This window comes from Durio zibethinus, chromosome 18, assembly GCF_047325235.1.
Source record: "Durio zibethinus cultivar Kanyao isolate XHJ-2024 chromosome 18, ASM4732523v1, whole genome shotgun sequence".
Classification (NCBI taxonomy): domain Eukaryota; kingdom Viridiplantae; phylum Streptophyta; class Magnoliopsida; order Malvales; family Malvaceae; genus Durio; species Durio zibethinus.
Window position 1 is genome coordinate 10,548,271 of NC_143179.1, and position 20,048 is coordinate 10,568,318.

The 20,048-nt window shown below is 33.7% G+C and overlaps 5 protein-coding genes across 5 annotated transcripts; 2 read left to right on the forward strand and 3 right to left on the reverse strand.

Moving 5' to 3' along the window:
• The first annotated feature begins 1,159 nt into the window (after positions 1–1,159).
• On the forward strand, positions 1,160–3,981 carry LOC111299487 (uncharacterized). Its single transcript, XM_022894699.2, has 2 exons — positions 1,160–1,903; positions 2,934–3,981. Exons 1-2 carry the CDS (start codon positions 1,340–1,342, stop codon positions 3,657–3,659), a joined length of 1,290 nt encoding a protein of 429 aa, XP_022750434.2. The 5' UTR covers positions 1,160–1,339; the 3' UTR covers positions 3,660–3,981.
• Positions 3,982–4,492: 511 nt separating this feature from the next.
• On the reverse strand, positions 4,493–6,018 carry LOC111299488 (uncharacterized). Its single transcript, XM_022894700.2, has 2 exons — positions 5,617–6,018; positions 4,493–5,476 (listed from the first exon to the last, which is right to left on the reverse strand). The coding sequence occupies exons 1-2, from the start codon at positions 5,690–5,692 to the stop codon at positions 4,677–4,679; spliced, it is 876 nt and encodes a 291-aa protein (XP_022750435.2). The 5' UTR covers positions 5,693–6,018; the 3' UTR covers positions 4,493–4,676.
• A 1,228-nt stretch (positions 6,019–7,246) lies between these two features.
• LOC111299489 (mitochondrial phosphate carrier protein 3, mitochondrial-like) lies at positions 7,247–10,279 on the forward strand. Its single transcript, XM_022894701.2, has 6 exons — positions 7,247–7,742; positions 8,722–9,083; positions 9,173–9,216; positions 9,411–9,625; positions 9,723–9,847; positions 9,946–10,279. Exons 1-6 carry the CDS (start codon positions 7,428–7,430, stop codon positions 9,995–9,997), a joined length of 1,113 nt encoding a protein of 370 aa, XP_022750436.2. The 5' UTR covers positions 7,247–7,427; the 3' UTR covers positions 9,998–10,279.
• A 989-nt stretch (positions 10,280–11,268) lies between these two features.
• On the reverse strand, positions 11,269–14,584 carry LOC111299491 (V-type proton ATPase subunit C). The gene is made up of 11 exons (XM_022894702.2): positions 14,372–14,584; positions 14,210–14,278; positions 13,806–13,933; positions 13,624–13,723; positions 13,444–13,511; positions 13,220–13,361; positions 12,729–12,845; positions 12,446–12,571; positions 12,273–12,356; positions 12,107–12,186; positions 11,269–11,692 (listed from the first exon to the last, which is right to left on the reverse strand). The coding sequence occupies exons 1-11, from the start codon at positions 14,483–14,485 to the stop codon at positions 11,593–11,595; spliced, it is 1,128 nt and encodes a 375-aa protein (XP_022750437.2). The 5' UTR covers positions 14,486–14,584; the 3' UTR covers positions 11,269–11,592.
• Positions 14,585–15,729: 1,145 nt separating this feature from the next.
• On the reverse strand, positions 15,730–19,397 carry LOC111300468 (B3 domain-containing transcription factor FUS3-like). Its single transcript, XM_022896099.2, has 6 exons — positions 18,611–19,397; positions 17,072–17,161; positions 16,813–16,913; positions 16,566–16,612; positions 16,386–16,462; positions 15,730–16,270 (listed from the first exon to the last, which is right to left on the reverse strand). Exons 1-6 carry the CDS (start codon positions 18,884–18,886, stop codon positions 15,983–15,985), a joined length of 879 nt encoding a protein of 292 aa, XP_022751834.2. The 5' UTR covers positions 18,887–19,397; the 3' UTR covers positions 15,730–15,982.
• Between the last annotated feature and the right edge of the window lie 651 nt (positions 19,398–20,048).

Consider the following 20,048-nt stretch of genomic DNA (forward strand, 5'->3'; position numbering starts at 1 on the left):
CCCAAATAAAAGAATTTGATCTTTTATTTTCTAAAATATATACAGTCATATAAAGACGAATTGAAGAGACAACAGTTGGAAATTGATATGGAAAGCTGTAAATGAATTTAACACGAATGAATATATATTTATGATTTATTCGTGTATTTTTAGAGTTGTTTGAGTTTAATTTATGTTTGATAAAAAAATTATTAATTATGTTTGAGTTTGATTTATTTAAATAATAAAATATTCATTTTCATTTGTGTTTTGTTTGTTTTTGTCTAAAAATGTATTCAGTAATTTATATAAAAAATTTTGAAATAAATTATTAAAAATATTTTTGGTAAAAAATGCTATCTATAATTCATACAAAAAATTTTGAAAGGGATTATTAAAATTGTTTTAATCAAAACGTCTTCAATAATTTATTTTAAAATTTTTAAAAAAAATTATTGAATGTGTTTTTATAAAAAAAAGTCATCATTTTTTGATCAAAAAGGTCATCAATAATTTATACAACATTTTTTAGAGGAATTATTTAAGATATTTTTAACAAAAAATATCTTCAATAAGCTCTATTAAATTTTTTGTAATATTTTTATTAATTTATTATTATTATCAAACAAACAAATAATAAACGAATGAATTTTAAACGAATCCTAAATAAATTTATTTGTGAATATAAATGAATGAATAAATAATTATTTGTATTCAATTCGTTTAATAAACAAATATATAAATGATATTTAAAATAATTTATTAAATTTAGTAAATAAATATAAACGAATAAAACATCAAATATATTCATAAAAGATTTATCAAAAATTTTATTTGTTTATACCTCTATTGGTATTGAGACACAACAGTAGGGGTGTATATGTCATACGAGCCTATATATGTAAAAGCATAGGGTTTCATTATAATGTCACATTAGTTTAGGGTTGGGTGATAAAAAAAGTTTATTTAAATAAAAATTTTAATATAAATAGTTATTTGAAAAATATAATTATAATTAAATAATTAATAATATATTTTGTTTATTTTTTAACTAAAAAACAGTCAAGGCTGAAATATTTATTTATTTTAAAAAGCCTAAGTTAACTCGGTAGCTAAGCCCACACAACACATTAAAACTCATAAGACATTACACGTAAGCAATTAACCCAGATCTCATCTCAGTATTGCATTCCTTAGAGTTGGACACGACACAACCCATCAAAACTCGGACTCTCTGCTTTCTCAGATGTCCAAACGAAAACCCAATAATGCCAAAATCAAAATGCGCTGCCTGAACTCCAGAACGCCCTCCTTTAGATCTTCCCATTCCCTTTCTTAGATCTTTCCAACCTCCTCAAAAATGGGCTCCAACCAGTCCGTGCAAGGAGTTGAAGAAGAAAGCCAAGACGAAGAGGAAGAGGGAGAAGAAGAAGACGAGGAGGAGGAAGAAGAAGACAACAATGAAGAAGGATCCAACATAAGGGAACTCGAAAACAAACACTTGGTCAAGAAAGTACTCGAACAAGAACCCGAAATGTTACCCTGCTACGCATCAGCATCCCCTCTCTCTCCACAACTATCTTCATTGGGTACTCCTAGGATAGGTCCCTCAATCACAGTCTGGGACCCATATAATGTTTTAGCTCGACCTCCTCCGCTGCCTCCTCCGGTTTTCTCACGGAGTTTTTCCTTGGATGAAGATCAGATGGTGATTGAGGTCTATTTGATTAGCCATGGAGAGTGTGAGTTGAATTTGAGGCCTGATATTGTGGGTGGAAGATGCGACGGAGCTGCCTTGACCCCTAACGGGAAGCGACAAGCGAGGGCATTGGCTGTGTTCCTAAATTCTCAAGGGGTGAGGTTTAATGCCATTTATTGTTCTCCGTTGGATCGGGCTAGATCGATGGCTCTTTCTGTTTGTAAGGTAAAGGCCTTTTTTTTTATCGATTCTTAAAAGAATAAAGGAAATGAAGTATGAGAGGGTAATAGAATTGTTAATTAGGATAAAGCTCTGAGCTTTAATTGTTAGTCTCTTTAATATCCCTTGAGCAAATTGAGAAATTGGTCCTGCTACAATTGGGTTTTTCTATCAAGCATCTGCATGTTAAGCTAACAGATAATAAGAATAGGATTGAAATTTGAATTTGGATTAGAATTTCGGTTCTAGAATTTGGAATAAGGATCAAGAAAGCACAGGAGCAATTCCATGGGTAGAGAAAATTATATACCATTGGACTAACGAGTTATAGAATGAAATTGTCTATCCCGTGGCCCTGATTTAATAAACTTTTTTGCCTCTATGGTGATGGAAAGAGTGTATTTTTCGTGATGAATCTTGATATTTAGATTGCTTTTGTAAGCGATTCTATGTTATGTTGTATGCATTAGGTTGCGGAAGTCTCCTCTTCTCATCCTAGTTATTCAATTCTTTTACACTGACCTGTAACGTTTGTTTGGAGTTTGCCGAGAGTTGCTATAGGTGCATGATTAAGTGCACTCAAGTTGAAATTCATAGTTTAATATTAGTATTTAGCATCAACATAGTTTTTTTGCCCTGGATAAGTACCGTGAATACTTCTTAACGTTTCTAAAGGATATGCTTCCACCTGTCATATTTGCTTGACCAATGTGTAAATGCATAGTAACTTTAGCCTTCATTTGTGAAAAGGCTATGGTCCTTGTTAAAGCCAAATGGTAAACAAGATGTCAAGGAAAAGGCTAGTCATTGTTAGGAACTAAGACTCTGATCTGTGTCTATTGTTGCCTTTTGTTCTAGCAGTGGTAACAATAATTGATTCTTGAGTCAAAATTTTGCTTATATATTTTACATGATATCCCCTAATTATTTGTTTGTGATGGAGACAACTTTAATGATGATAAAATGTTGAGATTTATGCATTTTCCCACTTAGATATTGACTCAACTACATTGTTCTGTCCTTTAAAATCATGCAGGAGATGAATTTTGCAGAGGCACAGATACAATCCTCTGACGCACTTATGGATCTGAATATGGGGCACTGGGAGGGTTGCCCTCGATCAGAAATATATACACATGAAGTTTTGAGTCTAATGGAAAGATACCAGCCTGATTTTTCTGCCCCTTCTGGAGAATCTCTCAGGCAGCTGGAATTTCGAATGGTTCAATTCTTGAATGGGACGGTCCTCGGACTTCCTGAAAAGTTGAGATATGATTTTTCCTTACACCAAAACGAGAGTCGAGGATCTACACACCATAACATTCATGCTCTAACCAACTCAGTTCATGACAGAGATGTAACTTCTCTTCCACCACCCCATTGGGGCATGCTTCAAAGGCAGCGACATGGGCTATCAAGGAAGAAGTCTGGTAAGAGCAGGCTACAATTTGTGTCGAATATTGGTGAAAATGATGCTGATGATGAAATGTCTCCTCGGAAGGCCAATTATCAGCCTGACCTTCATGACTTAAATGTCAGGAGTTCCTCTTCCCCCTCCACCTCCTCAGCCTCCTCTTCTGTTGGCATTTTCACTCATTCCCTGCCAATTAAGTGTCTCATCACCAGCCTTCTTGACTGCAGCCCCGTAATGTCACGTAAGATCTGCATAGAAGACTCTTCTGTGACTGTATTACAGCATTCATGGAAAACAGGCTGGCAGATAAAACGCTTGAATGATACTACACATTTTAGGCTTCTTTAGTTGGAGTTTGAGACTTCATATTATCATATAGCAGAATATGGCATTTCTATGATTCATTCATCCTAGTTGTATACTGCAACTCATGCTTTAACATGTTATTCTTCTACACTATGTTTTAGCATTCAAATTTCAATATATTTAATTCAAAATTCATAATATCCAAAGAGACGAGTTCTGTAGGAAGTTAGATCTTTGAATTGGATGATTCTTTTGATTTGTAGTGTTTTGACAGCTGATTTTATGGAGTGAATTTATAATGTAATTCCTGTACTGGGTTAACATGATTTTGTTTATGTATAGAAAATTGTGATGAACTTGCATTTTATTTCGATTCATTTACCTTAATCTTGTGTGTTCCTTGTGTTCCATTTTATTTTCCTTTGCATTTATTATCGCTTTCTGAAAGTAGTATAGGGTCTTTGCAATCATGCATTCATTCCCTGGTACAAGTGCAACAATCCATGCTTTTAAGAATCTTAGGATTTGTGGGGACTGTCATACTTTCATCAAGTTTATCTCAAAGATTATTGATCGGGAAATTGTTAGAAGAGATTCAAAGCAATTTCACCATTTTGAGGATGGATTCTGTTCTTGTGGATGATATCATTGGTGACATGCATTGTTGGATAACAAAAATTGAAGATTAGAATAAGATGTTAACTGTGAGCTTGAGGCACCTTTGACTTGATTGACAAGGTGTTCATTTTGGCTCTCTAAATGATTTGGGATGCAAGAAATTGCATAATTATTTGGCTTTGAAGTCTGAAAAAGTGCTCAGATGCTACACCAACAAGGCTTGATATCAGTTGGCTTTACCATTATTGGTTATTGAATTGACAGAAGAATAGATTTTTAGCTAAACAGTTGCATTCAATGACAACAAGAAACGAAGCATCTGCTGACAGCTTATACATCATTCTTTGGAGTTACCAATGTACCAATGCTAAAAATAAAGTAGTATTCGCTCCTGTCATGACGTCCTTAAGACTAACAGATGGAAATTAAAAAAAAAAAAAATTATGAACAACGTCCTTGGAAGAACTTGCCCAAAAATAGTCCTGTTGATCGTGATGTCTGAGAATAGTTGTACTTCTCACCAATTTTGGAGCAATGGGGACATTTCTGCAGGAGGGTCTTGTTCTCACTCTTTAAGTGCTGGAGTTGTAGCCGTAGCCCATTAATGGTTTGTCTCCTCTCGTCATTCCTTCTCAAGAGTTCTGCTTGCTGACGCAGATTCTCCTCCATAAGCTTTGTAAATTGAAACTTGAGTTGAAACCATTTATTCTCGCTTTCGAAACCACCCTTTTGGAACTCTGCAGCTTCAGGATTAAATCTTTGAAACCCACTCATCTTCAAAACAACATCCTCTTCATCCGAAAATTCTCCGTTAGTTTGTTCATGATTTCTCATGGAAGACATATTGCATTGTTCTGTCAATATCAGATGATCATCTGCTAACTTGTTCAGGTATTCAAAGTTAGATCTATAATGTTGAAAATGATCAGGATCATCAAGAACAGATTTAGAAGCCTCCCATATGGGATCATCAGAGGCTTCCACGACCCTTCTGTTACTGGTGGCATGTTGGATTTCTGTAGAGTTAGAGGACAATGATGAGGACCCAGAATGAGAAGGATTTTGTGATTTAGACCTCAACTGATCATACTTGTGTACTAAAGAAGAGTAAGATCTGTTTAACTCTCCCAACATTTGTACGAGTTCTTGTTTCCTGTTGAGAGAAACATGAGCATTTTGGCATGAGGATTTATCATCTTCTTCCAGAAGGGTCATCATGGCCTTCATCTTCTCGTCCAAATCTGCGGAAGGAAAACAAGCAAAATATGCAGAGAGTTGGAGGATTTAAGCATATGCATGTATATATATGTATGCTCATGGACCTAGCTGTTGTAATCATTAATTAATAATGTAGAAAAGGAGGATGGATGGTTTTACTGACCCGATAGAGTTGTGTGAAGCCATTGGGACTGTTGAGGGGTTGCAGGTGAAGAAGAAGAAGCTGTACTGTTCTCCATTGAACCAAAGAAGATCTATATATCTATATTGTTCATGTATCTTGTCTTGGGTCTAAAAAGAGATGAAAAGAAAACAAGAGAAACACGCCAAGAACTTTGACAGCTCTATGATTCTTCCCCGCCTCTCCCTTAAAAGGGCGATTCTTTCTCAATTTCAAAGTTTAAACGCATTCCCTTTAATGTGGCGAAATAAATAAATTTTTTATATATTATATTCCCGTTACGTACGTAATAGCTAGGTTTGGTCTGGCATTTTACAAGCGTTCAAAATTCAAAAGTGATGAAATTAAAAAACCTTAAACGGTTCCTCTTTCATTAATAATTAATAATAATAATAATAAGTCAGTCTCCTCCTTTAAAAAATATTAGAATAACAAGATAAAGAATTATATATTTTAAAGGAAAAGGCAGGTGTTTCCAAAATATATGGAATAGTGGGTAGCTAGGCAACTAATATACAAGGCAAAGCCAGCCACTCTTCTTTGACCAGTCACGCAGACCATCATTGTTAGCCTTAGGTAGCCCATTTATAATTAATTAATTAAATCAAAATGGGAATATATTTTGAATACCTACTTACTTACTTACTTACTAACACAGAAAAGAAATTAGAAAAAATGAAAGTTATAATGATAACTGGTGTTAATGCGCAGCTTCGCCGGTGTTGACCAAATTTATATATAAAAAATTAATTAAACAGATATAATATTATTATTTTTAATAATATATTATTTTTATAATTTTATTTGTTGTACTTTCTTTTTATTATCTCTTTTTTTTATGTTGATTTTCATAGGAAGTAAAATATTTCTAAATTCTTTGAATTTAAAAATATCTCTTGTCATTTGTAATTTTTTAAAATTATATAATGTAATTTGTATTTGTTTAATATTTAATATTTTTATCTTTTTATTTATTATTTTTAAATTAATCAAATGTTCGAAATAATTCTTAGGTCTCTTTTAATCGTATTATTTCTTATTTTAATTTTTTTCTCGAAAAATATTGCTACAAATTTCCTAAAATTTATATTATTAAGGAATTTTCAACAATCATATTACATGATTATTATTACTTTTTAATTTTTCACTTTTATTTAGTAAATCCAATAAAAATTTAATTTAAATTAAAAGACTCAATAAAACATAATGAATAATAATCAAATTAAATTAAATGACTAAAGATTATATATTTAAAATTATTAGGTCTTTAAAAGAACGGTCCATCAAGCTTGATCGTTTTTATTGGGCATAAAAAAAAAATTCTTGATTAAAGTTAAACTTAAACTTAATCTATTTTCTCTTTTTTGTAATAAAATAAACAAGTGTCAATCAACCCTCCCTTAGAAATAGTTTTAATAATGCAGGAATAAATAATAATAATCGGATGTATGAACCCAAAAAAAATACAATAATTTTACTTTGGGTTTAGGACAGTCATACCATTGTCATTCTTCTAACTGTGTTGGAGGTACCGTCACCCTGGTCCAATGAAGGTTGACCAACTGTTATTTTCGTAATTAACAGCAGACTTCATGGTCATTTCTGTTTCTTCATCCCCTTCTTTCTTTCTTTCTTTCTGCGTCCCCGCCCCTAATAAAACCGGAAATGTCACCTTTCTAAAACAGCATTTCAGCGAGCGAAAGAGCGAATCCAGAAGCAAATAAAAAATATATATATTTTTAAATCCCTCTTTGATTCAATTTCTCCAATTTTCTCCGTTTTTTCTTTCCACCATGGCTTCCATTTCTGATTCTTCCAAACAGTCCCTTCTCCCAACCTTCCTATACTCCTCTCTTGATCCAATCCTCAACGCCTACAATCCTGTCTTCGCTGCTTCGCGCTCCGCTAAACTCGATGCTCCCACAGCATCAGCCTCGCCCTTGATCAAGACGAGAACGTTCATGATATCCTCCCCCAATGAGCCTGGGAAGAAGATCGAGATGTACTCGCCTCAGTTCTACGCTGCTTGTACCGTCGGCGGTATCCTTAGCTGTGGTCTCACTCACACGGCGGTTACTCCTCTTGACCTCGTCAAGTGTAATATGCAGGTATACAGATCCAACTCTCCTTTTACCTACTTTCTTTGATATTCTCTAGTTTTTAAGATTAGATCTGAGCTAAGCTTGATGCTCGCTTGAGAATTTCGATTGACGGATTGTTGCTTATGAGATCTGTGCGTAGTTTTCACTGCTTCAATTCCAGAACTGAATCATTGTCTGTCACAGTTATTGAAGATTTATGATTCGTTTCCTTTCGAGTTTGATGGCTTTAGTGTTTGAGTTTTGTTTTTTGGGGTTTTATTTCTAGAAATACGGAACTATATAGGACTATCACTTTGATTGCACTCGAGATTTGAATTTTCTGTCAAAATCTCTCGCTTTTTATCTCTTAATAGATACTTTTACTTTATTTTTACTTTGTGCATCGTGTTATTTACTACTATCTAATAGTACTTGGTAGTTGTATATGTTTTGCTGTTTGTGGATGGATTTCCTAAATTTATGTTGGGAAATTTTGTTATATAAATACAACAACAATAACAAATTAAGCTTTATATCTTGTAACTCTGGGGTCGGCTGAATGAAAGGTCAAAAAAGGATTTATGTTAGGTCATAGTTTTGAATCATCTTGCACCAGTCATTTTTTTCAACAACAACTTTTTCATATTTTCTTAACAATTATATCATTTTTTGTCTGTCGTGGTTTGCCTTTGGAAACTTTTAAATCTAAAAACTCATTTCTTTCAACTGGTGCACAAATAGGCTTACATTTCACATGTACAATCCATCTCAAATGGTCCTCTCTTATCTTTTTTTCAATTTGAACTACCTCTAATTTTCCTATATAAAATACTTGTTTTATTTGTTGCAGTCAATCTATGCTTATTTTTCATTGCAATGGCTATTATTTGGTGGACCCGAAAACCATACATTATCGACACAATGATTTTGTAATAGAACAGTAGATGTTGCTTTATGGATTTGTTTTTCTGTTACCTGGTATTATTCTGGATTGTTCTTTTGCCAGATTGACCCTGCAAAGTACAAAAGTATCTCATCTGGTTTCGGAGTTCTGCTGAAGGAGCAAGGACTCAGAGGCTTCTTCCGTGGTTGGGTTCCTACCCTTCTTGGTTACAGTGCACAGGGTGCCTGCAAGTTTGGATTTTATGAGTTTTTCAAGAAGTACTATTCTGACCTTGCTGGACCTGAATATTTTGCCAAGTACAAGACCCTGATCTATCTTGCCGGCTCTGCATCTGCTGAGGTGATTGCTGACGTTGCACTTTGCCCCTTTGAGGCAGTCAAGGTCAGGGTTCAAACTCAGCCTGGTTTTGCTAGGGGTCTGTCCGATGGTTTTCCCAAGTTTGTCAGATCTGAAGGTGTTCTTGGGTATGCTTCTCAGCGTTGTTGAATTTTCTGTTTATGTAATAAAAGGAAACGTTTGTTGGAATGAACTATCTAAATATTTCACTTTGCAGATTGTACAAGGGTATTGTTCCTCTTTGGGGTCGTCAGATTCCATGTAAGTTTACTGTGTGCATTTGCTAATTACTAGCTTTATTATCATTACCCATTGCTTAGGAGCTTGTACCTTTTGATCACGCTTCTTTTTTTCTTTCTTCCCCTTTTTCTTTAACCCAGTTTTTTTGGCGGCTGTTCTAGCATTTTCTAATTACATCAGTGTAAGATTATTTAGATATTCTTCCTTTCTTGCAGATACCATGATGAAATTTGCATCTTTTGAAACCATTGTTGAGATGATCTACAAGTATGGTATTCCCACTCCGAAGGACCAGTGCAGCAAATCTCTGCAGCTTGGTATTAGTTTTGCTGGTGGTTATATAGCTGGTGTCTTCTGTGCTATTGTTTCTCACCCTGCTGACAACCTTGTCTCTTTCCTCAACAATGCCAAAGGAGCAACTGTTGGTGATGTAAGTTCTGTACCTGGGATTATCCTTTTGTTCTTTAATTCCCATTTAGGAATCAATTTTTACTTTGCGTTGACTGTACTGTCTTTTGGCTATGCAGGCTGTTAAGAAGCTTGGATTGTGGGGTCTGTTTACCCGTGGGCTGCCCCTCCGTATTGTCATGATTGGAACACTAACTGGAGCTCAATGGGGTATCTATGATGCTTTCAAAGTGTTTGTGGGACTGTAAGTTCTTCCCATCATGGTTATAAAGTATCAGTTTGCTAATATACATATTTCATGTGATTATAGTTTATGGTAATGAGATTTATGCAATCTTTCAGGCCAACAACTGGTGGTGTTGCTCCAGCTGCCGCTGAGCTTGCAAAGGCATAGAAAGTTGGAAGATCAACAGAATAGTTACGTTGTTCAAATATACCTGCAAAAACTTTTCATAATAGGGATAAATAAACATAGCATTGGTGAAAATTGCTTAAATGGATCTCAAGCTGGTGGAGAGTATTTTTTTGCATTTAAAACTTCCATCAACTCCTTTGTTTTGAAAATACTGGTTGGTTTTGCGAGAGGATGGTTTTGGTTTCATCCTCTAAACTCGGGAGACTATTTTTTTGTAGTTAGATCATATATGAAATTATGCTTTTTCTTCTTTTTAAGTCATATTGCTGTCATCTTTTCGATTCCTTTTGGATTTCTTCTTAGGGCATGTCTCTTCGGATGAAGGCAGTGATTCTTTTTTTTTCCCTGTTTTCACATAACATTGTTTTTACGAGATTCTTTTGCAAGACTTGCAACAAGATTTAGGTTGCTTGTAACTCTTAAAAAACTAAAAACTTGAGGTAAGAATGGGTTTCACTTTCTTCCTAAGGATTCTGCAATTAAAATAAAAATGAAATTTAAGTTTATGCCAGCAACTGAAATGAAAAATATGAAAATGAAAAAAAAACTACGGAAAGTTCTATGTTTATTGGTTATATTTTGTGGTTGATCCCAATCTGCTCCATATTGAAGCCAAAAAAGTAGAAGATTGGAGGTAATATTCAAACTTGTATGTCCGTAAGTAAGAACTTGTACGCATTTAAGTGAGAAAGAATTGTATGAATCAATTATTCAACATCAATATATATATATATATATATATATATATTATTAAATTTTGATACGTAATTATACTATTAAAAAAATCAATTATTTATTATAATTCACATGTAATAATTAAATAATAAATATTTATTTTAATAAATTTATGTATATAATGTATAATAAATAATTGACTTTTTATAATGTGATTAGTGATATAATTTGTTTAAATTATTGTTTATTGTGTTTTTGTCCTGGAAAGAAAATTAAAAGAAAGGTTTTTTCATCTGGTCAAATAATTTACTGCCATGTTGCATCCAAATGGAATTTCAAATATTATCATGCATTTTAATTTCCAGAACGGCACACACGGGAGTTCACTATATTTGTCAAATGCCACGTAAATAAAACTGATTTAACGGTGGTAATTGTTGGACTAACATGATTTCTAATTCAATTATACTTTCTTCTTATAATTTGGGTATCATATGCCTAATTAACTCATCTTCGAACATTCTATCAGAAAAAAAATATATATATATATATGTATATATATATAAAACCTCATCTTCGAACAAGGCAATCTCTTTTTATCATGCAGTTCATTGCTCTAGATATTAAAACAATCTAAGAAGGCACAGGTGGCGCCTCAAATATTACTTCTTGTTAACAATAAGAAACTACGGATTAAAGCCTCATAAAATTGGAATACAGACAGCTTCCCCACAAAGTTCATCCATAAATTAACTAAAGAATCGAGCTATTAAACCAAATAAATATACAGCATCTCCCACACTTTTCATTATTATTATTGTTGTTGTTGTTTTTGTTGTAGTCTTCATGAATATGCTTGGAATCAAAAACAGGCAAAGCTACTCAAGACTCGGCATTCATCAAGCAATGTTGATTGTGAAGGACACATAAGGATGGGCGTCAGAATCACCTCCTAAACCAGCCATTGCCCCAACTTCATCTTCAGTCTTCCAGTATGTGCTGCATTTTGAGGTGGATCAGTATCAGTCTAAAATCATGGAAGGTAGGAAATAACTTAGTATGACAATCAAGGTAACTTTTTTTAGGGTGGACAAATTAAAAGTTCACTATTTCATAATAGCATCAATAAATTTGGTATCTAGAGGACTTTCATAGCCATTGTTAGTCACGTACAAGCCAACAGAGAGAAACTATAGCACGTGTTTCAAACAACTCATTTCAACACAATTTCCAGTTAATTATCTTCAGAACCCTTCCACAGTAAAGACTAATGAAACAAGTTCAGGAATTTGAGCAGCTTCGTGCACCCATATGGGCACATTTGCAAACTGTAGCCATGACAGTTGATACCATCATCACTCTGGTTTCATCAATTTTATCACACAAAATAAAAATAAAGCATGTTGGACTTACCTGTTTGCACTGTCACATAATCCTTCAAGGATAGACCGCACTTTCTTCTCACCCTTCACAGATGGTGATAAAACACATGCCTGATATTGGTTCAAATAAAGCACTCAGTTGTCAAGCAAATGTTTATTCAAAAATGATTTATGGAAATCAATTAAGTTAAAGTTACCAGGAAAGACGGTGGCAAACCATATCTCAGAATGCTCTCTGCAAAGACACGTACAGCACAAAAGTGCATCCAGGAGCTGAAAACCTACAGGCAAGCAACTTATTCATAAAACAGTTCAAAATATAGAAAGATTTTGAGTGATTTCACAGGAAAGAAAAGGAAATATATAATACCTCTCCATAACTAGCATAGCACCATTGCAAAAGAGAGCTTCGCAATCTATCTTGGTCTTGTATCAAATTTTCTAGTTCCTGCTTTCGACTCTCTTGTGCTTCTGGACTATATTCAAAATCACGAATCTGAATGACATCAAAAGAAATGCAGCAACAAAGGGAATGAGACATCTACCAACAGAGTTAAAAAATTTTAATTTAAGATTAAATACTCCATGCATGAGAATGAAGAAAAAAAAGCATTCAGATAGAAAATGCAAATGCAACCATAGAATGTACTCACTTGGAAGCCTCTTTCACGTGCACTAGTTCTGAAATTGTCTGCAACGCGACCAAATAAGGTGACAGTGTAAAGAGCATATTCATTATCTTCATACAACTTCTTGGAGGACCTAGGGACCTGAATACACATAGCTGTATTACTCAGAATGACCTCAACAAAAAAATAATAAAGTTCAATAACTATAAATAAACGAGTCTGCTGATATAAAGAGTGAATCTATAATCAGTACGAGAAATAGTTGTAAATAGGAAGCTAAAACTAACAACTTTCTGTCATCAATAAAGCTAGGAATTTTATCAAAAAATGAACTCTATTTCTCACATCACTAGTAATAAACTGGAACAACTAGTCAGCTTCAGAAGATTCAGCTATTCCAAAGACTTAAAAAAGATCACAAGAATAACCTCGTTGTCACATAGCATTCTATATTACAAGCAGCAATGAATTGACAGCTAGAGTTAGAACTTTGAACCATGAATAATATTGCTTACCACATAGCTGGTCAATGTTTCGTAGCTTGACAGCCAATCCTTCTGTGAATACTTGGGAACAATTGCAAGGAGAGTCACTAGGTGTTCCGAAGTAATGATATCCTCAGGCTTCACTAGATTAGACAGATCACGAACAGCCAAGCTAAAATAGGCAGAAATTGATCAGCTATTAAAAACAAAATATTCTGGCATACGCAACAATTAGACTAAAACAATGGTCATACCTTCCACTTTGCTTTCGGTTTATGGCATTAAGTTGCCCGCGCACATTGTTATACTCAGCGACGCGAACCTAACATAAAAAACAACACTTTAAGATCCAACTTTCCATTCAATCTATAAATGTCATAAACCACCATGTATAAAGGTGTATGAATCAGAAAATTCAATGAAGGAATTGTTACCTTGAGATCATCCTCAATCTTTGCCACTTGAGTATGTATACCATCAACAATTTCCCTCAAAGGGGACATTGTGGGGTACTTTGCTTCATCCCAAACAAACCTGCCATCAAATCACCAAAAACCAACCTATCAGATAAATAATTAATGCCACATTCATTCACAGGAGTAGAGCAAAATTTTACCTCGTTAGATAAGAGTCAATGGGAACTCCATCAACAGTGAGAGAATTGCTCTCCAATCCAGATACCCTCTCCAGCTCCTCGATCTGCCTCCTGATTTTGTGAGAAACTCCTTCGATAAAGCTATTTGACTGCACATACACCAAAATCACCAAAAGAGGGAGAATAAAAAACTCCAAATAAATCCCATAAATTATTTTATTTTGTTTTAAACTAATCTAAAGACATCAAGCTAAAAGTGCATAAATCAAAGCAAGAATGCAAAGCTGATAAATTTTAATTTAAGGGCTTCAGCGTAATCATCAGATCAGAAACCAGCAGATCTAAAAAGAGTAGAATTTGACAAATAAAAAGCAGAAAGAAGGGAAAGTGAGATTGAATTATACAAGTAAAAGGAGGGAAATTACTTTGAAGAGATCATCACTGAGAGCGAGAAGGGAATCGAGAGTTCCAACACGGAGATTGGGTATATTGAACTGCAAAATAGAATTGAATCAAAACAGAAAGAAGGAAGAGAAAATCAGATCTAAAATGGAAAAAAAAAAAAAAAGAAAAAGAAAGAAAGATACTCTGTAAATAGGAGTGTCAAAGGAATGCTTGGAGATTTGGTCTTGTAAACTATTCCAAAGAGTCGAGGCTGAGTTCTGAACCGGAAGAGACACAACCCAATACCTGGTCGCCATCGACAACAAAGGGAAAAAAAATAAAACAAACAGAGAAACAGAAGACAGAGTTTGAGGTATACTGTCGTGGCAATGGGAATCGGCTAAGGTAAGGAAGGATCATAAAAAGCAATTTTTAAAAGATTTGTTTTAGTATGATTAGTTTTTGTTTTGTTTTTTTTTTTTTTTTTGGGGGGGGGTTTAATTTTTGGTGTCAAATTATGGGATGGGATGGTAAAAACGCGATGTGTTGGGGTTAATATTTTTATATGATTTCAGTAAGAATTCATTCACTATTTTTGGAAATTTTACTTTTTCTTGAAATGAAAGAAATGACTTTTAATAATTAACAAACACCAAATTCATACTAGCAATTATCACCCTAGCTAGCAACTTATTAGCTATAATGATAGATGGGTAAACGGTGGTAGCTTATTTATAAAAGTATTTATGGGTTGGATTGAGTTAAATTTGAATTTGATTTATATTTGATATTAATAATTTATATGTTTGTTTAAATTTAGTTTGATTAGATTCAAAATTTTAAATTTTAAAAATTTTTTAAATTTAATTCAAATTAAAAATAAAATTTAAATTTACTCATTAAATTTAATTTATATAAAAAATTAAAAAATATAATTAAATTAAGTTTAATGAAATTATATTTAATTAACATATATAAAAAAATTAAAATTAAAAATTATATAATAATAAATATATCATTTTTATTTTTAGTTTTTATATATATGTAAACTAATTTATATATAATTCATATTTATATAAAAATAAAAAATTATATATATGTAAATTCAGATCGAATTAAATTGAGTTTAAATTTTAAATTTTTTATCTAAAATTCAATCCAAAATTTAAATTGATTTAAAAATTGTACTTAAATTTGATTAACGAATTTTAATTTTTTTTTTTAAATCTTCTCAAAACTTGAACTGATTTTCAAATTTGAACGAATAATTTGATTTTTGAACAAGTTTACTTGCTTGCTTTGCTCATCTTATTTTTGCTCTTCCTTCCCAAACCCCATCACACCCTAAACCCAAAGCCAAATTAGAGATGACCCCTTGATTTTGAACATTTTCATCATCCCTATGTCTGTCAAGTGTTTAATTGAAAATAAATGAATAACTGAACGTATGAAAATAAAAAACTAATTACTACTGTACAAAATGATGAGATACTACACATTAATTAATTAGATAGATATTGTCATAAACACTTATGCAATAACATTAACAAGTGGAGAGACTTATTATTAGTAAATTTGATAATGACCAGGTCAAAGATATACGATATAGCATCAAGTTCTACTTCACTTGTTTATTTTGTTTTATTTCTTACATTGGACTATATATATATATATATATATATATAGCTGAGAGTTGATCTGATGCAAAACTACAACCACATGAACACCAAATTGAAGACTTGCTCCCATTCTTTCAGATTTCATGATGAAGCTGTGCCAGCTTTTGTTTTTACAAAATAACACTACTTATGCTATTAAACTTGATAAAACTCATCAAGGGATAAGTTTTCAACCGACCCAAAGCTTTCCAGAGATGATCCCATCCTTGAATAGTTGTTCATTGATCCACCCAGAAAGTCAAGTGGAGAGTCATTTGAGAAGGTCGTGTCATAGATAAATGACATGCCACTATCTTCCATCCTGGGATAATAATAGGAACTGCATTTACTAGCCTCATAATCATGGAAAAAATGGTCATTCACAGCATTTCTATCTATGTCATTATGTACATCTTGATCAGAGGCCTTCTTAGCCTGGATTACCTGAAATTAATGAGAGACTAATAGCTGTCAATAAGAGTTAAGAAATTAATGAAAGGTTTCTAGAAATCGAGAGAGAGCAAAAAAAAAAAAACGCAAACAGATTGGCAGACCATACATAATTTTTATTTTGACTATCTTGATACACCATGATGAAATCCCCAAGTTGTAATCCGTGTGTGTTAACAAATTCACCTGTGAAATTTAATGCAGCAACAATGAATCATTGCTTGATGGCCAAAACTATTTCGAGCAAAGAATGGAAAAAAATTTATGATCGGGGGACAGTGTTGTTTACCAGTATTTTCGAGTACATACATACGGCTGTTGTTATTTGGCCAAAACCTGCTTACAAAGAAGGAAAAGAAAGAAGTTTTATCATGCTATTTAAGGACAAAAACAAGTATCATTCTTCTGCCATATGTTCAAATATCCATCCATATGAAGCAATTAAGCGGTACAAGACTAATTATTGGCGATCAATGAAGTTTCCTTAAATTTTATTGCCACAAAAGAAGAGATCAACCGGTGGAGAACCTACGTACCTATACTTGAAGCTCCACACATGCAGGCCATCTAAGTCATCCATGCTGATAAGGATCCCTTCTTTGGATTCAAGGACAGGTAAGTGAGCCTCCGCTGCCCTCTGAAAGGAAGAGAGTGTTATTTAGAATTTCTATGAGAGCCAATTGCATCAAATGAACAATTCTGATAAATTATACAGTCCAGCAATATTGTTTTAAGCATATTGTTCAAGAAAGGAAAATAAACAAATCTATATATAGAAGTAGTATGGATTGAAACCTTTGGGAGTATCATTCTTCGGAGGGAGCTTACGTCGCTATTCTTAAGTTCCTTCTGGAAAAGGAACCTCAATCTCTTTGGATCAATAACCTAATTAAAGCATAAGATTGTTCAGAGGTCATCAGAATGATTACTAAATAGAATATAGAACCATTGGAATAGTTAATCCAAAAATTTCACTATATATCTATGAGACGATGCAACAAGACAGCATGACAACATTGCAACATCCAAAAAAATGAAACAACTAATACATGTGTCCGAACAGGATCGGAGAAAATGTCCAAACATGCAATGCCCCGGGGGACACTGAGAATGGGACAGCCTCATTTGACCAATTATTAGGCAAATGAAAGGGTACAGTTTCCTTTTAGACTAAATTTCAGGTGGGATTTGATAATTAAAGAAACTAATTCCAAAAGAATGCTTGTCACGTAGAATTTTTTTTTTTTGTTTGAAATCCTCTAATATCTTGTAATTATTTTAAGTTTTCATTATTTGAAATCAAGTCGGATCGAATCTTATAAGAAGGATAAACTCTCTTAAATTTATTTTTTTATTCAAAAAACTCGAAACAGAAAACTTACTCATACATACGTGTCTTTATTAGAGTTCTTTCTTAATGTGCTCCATTTGTTATTTCAGTTACAACAAAAGATGATTAAAACGATTATGAATCAAGTGATACTTGTTTGATGCAAAGTCACAACTCACAAGATTTTGGATATGCATTATTTGTTGGATTAAAAAAAAAGTAGATTCTTACAAATACAATGATTAATATTTATGAAATGGAAAATCAAAATGTTTTTGATAAAATAGAGACAAATAACTTGACACAGTTTAATCTGCAAAATTCCAGTCATATAAAGAAGTAAATAATGATCCCCAAATTAGATTACATTGTTTTTGACATACTTATAAAAGAAGCAGCTCCTTGTCTATGGACCACGTACGGTTTTCTGATGTTCTACGCTCACCATTGATGGAATTTGAGTTCTGTTCTAAGAGGTAGCTAATATACTATTTATATAGTAATTAACACAACAGGTTCCTGTCCTTTTTTTTTAACTTCATTTTGACTGGAAAAAAAAATGAATCACGGTTGGCTATAGCTAGACTGACATATATATATATATATATATATATATATATACATACTGGGAAAGGAAAAAAAAAAATACTAGTAGCCTCAAAATCACAAACATTTGCAGGTATCTGTTACTAGTATTACATTAACTATCCCAAGAAGGAGCACCTGACAGATTAATATAAGCCTAAAAAATTTAGACACGTCAAAACAAAAGACAAATAAAACATGACAGTAGGTCAGTACCCCAGTTCAAACTTCTCAGAGATGAGAGAAGGGTCACTCCCACACCCTGTAAGAAATATCCTTTATTAACAGTAGAAGTAGGCCAGACTAAAAGAACTAAAGTTGAGTATTTGCTGATAGTTTGAGCAGTGAAAAAAAAAAAAGGATCGAAAACTTTGAACTAACAAATTGAGAAACCAAATACATAAAAAGAGAAAACTCACACGTGTGGGGAGAGTGGAGGATGGCACATGCGAGCTACTGGAGGAGTTAGTGAAAGAGAGAAGTTTGATGGTGGAAGATGATCTCCTCTGTCTGGCCATCCTTTTCTTCCTGTTAACACCAAAGCTTGGCACAGCAGCGACAAGCTCACGGGTCAACCCGGACCGACCCGATGGTTGGTGGGTGTTGTCCCCCTCCACAGTGACACCCTCAACACCTGCCACCAAAGCAAAGGCCTCGGTTTTCTCATGAACACTAGGAGTATTTGCAGCCATCATTAGGGTTTTTGGGCCTTAGCTCAATTGGCTGAACAAAAAAGGAAAACGAAAAAATAAGGCTTTAGATTTCTGTGAGAGAGAGTGCTTCTCTCTGGCTGTGCAGATGGAAACTACCCGGTAATGGACGCTCGGCAATCGCGAAATGGAGGGTTTTGGGTTAAAGAGAAAGGTAGCCCTTTGTTTTTGCTATTTTTAGAAAGGTTTTGGTGAATACATTGCCTGGTTCGTGTGACATTTGTTCATCTCATATTCATGCTTTGCTTTTAGATCTTTTGTTCCCATTCTGAATAAAAAATCAAATATGTACTCGCTCACTCACTCAGATAACTAGAATTGGTAAAGTTTGATGGTTTAAAGATGGGTTTGAGTAGAATATAACAATCTTTTAGAAAAAGAAAGCAGAGTTATAAGGTTTGGCTGACAAATGTGCAATGTGGATTCCTGGGTGTGTAAGTTTTGTGAAGGGTTGATAGAGAGAAAGAACCCAAAAAGGAAAGTAACTAGAGTTGAGAGTAAGTGTTAATGTTGAGAAATGGTTGGGTGGAGCAGGAGGATAGGGGTGGTTAGGGCACACCCAAGAAACGGCTGACGAGTGGAAGGTGGTGAGCTTCCAAGTGTTGCAAAAGTTCTGCATCTTTTTGCAACAGAAATCAATGGCGTTTGTGCTGATTGGAAGTGAAATAAAACCACCCTCTTTCTCTCTCTGAGCTCACCTATTTCTTTCTTTCTTTCTTTGTTTCTTTCCCAGCCTGAGTGGTCGTTTTTTGAATTTGAAACTGGGAAACGTAAACCGCTCTAAGATTCCTCCGCTTGGCTTGGCCAAAGCAAATTTACATAATAAAAATACAAATACTTTACAAAACAGTTGAAAGACTGAGATTTGGAATCAGGAATTTGAGATGTTTCAGCAATCAATGGTGCTGATTTCATCAAGCGCAAAAGCAAGTGGATTAAGATTTGTTTTGTCAACAACAGACAGCTTGCATTGCCACGTGGTTGCCATGCAAATGAGCTTGTGGGATTAATTAATGAGAAGAGAATTCGGATCAACAAGAAATATCTTGCAGTAAATGCTGGCATTGATGCAAGCAATTGGTAAAGGCCAATATACATTTCCATTGGCTTTACACAATGATATTATATATTTTTTTTGTACATCAAT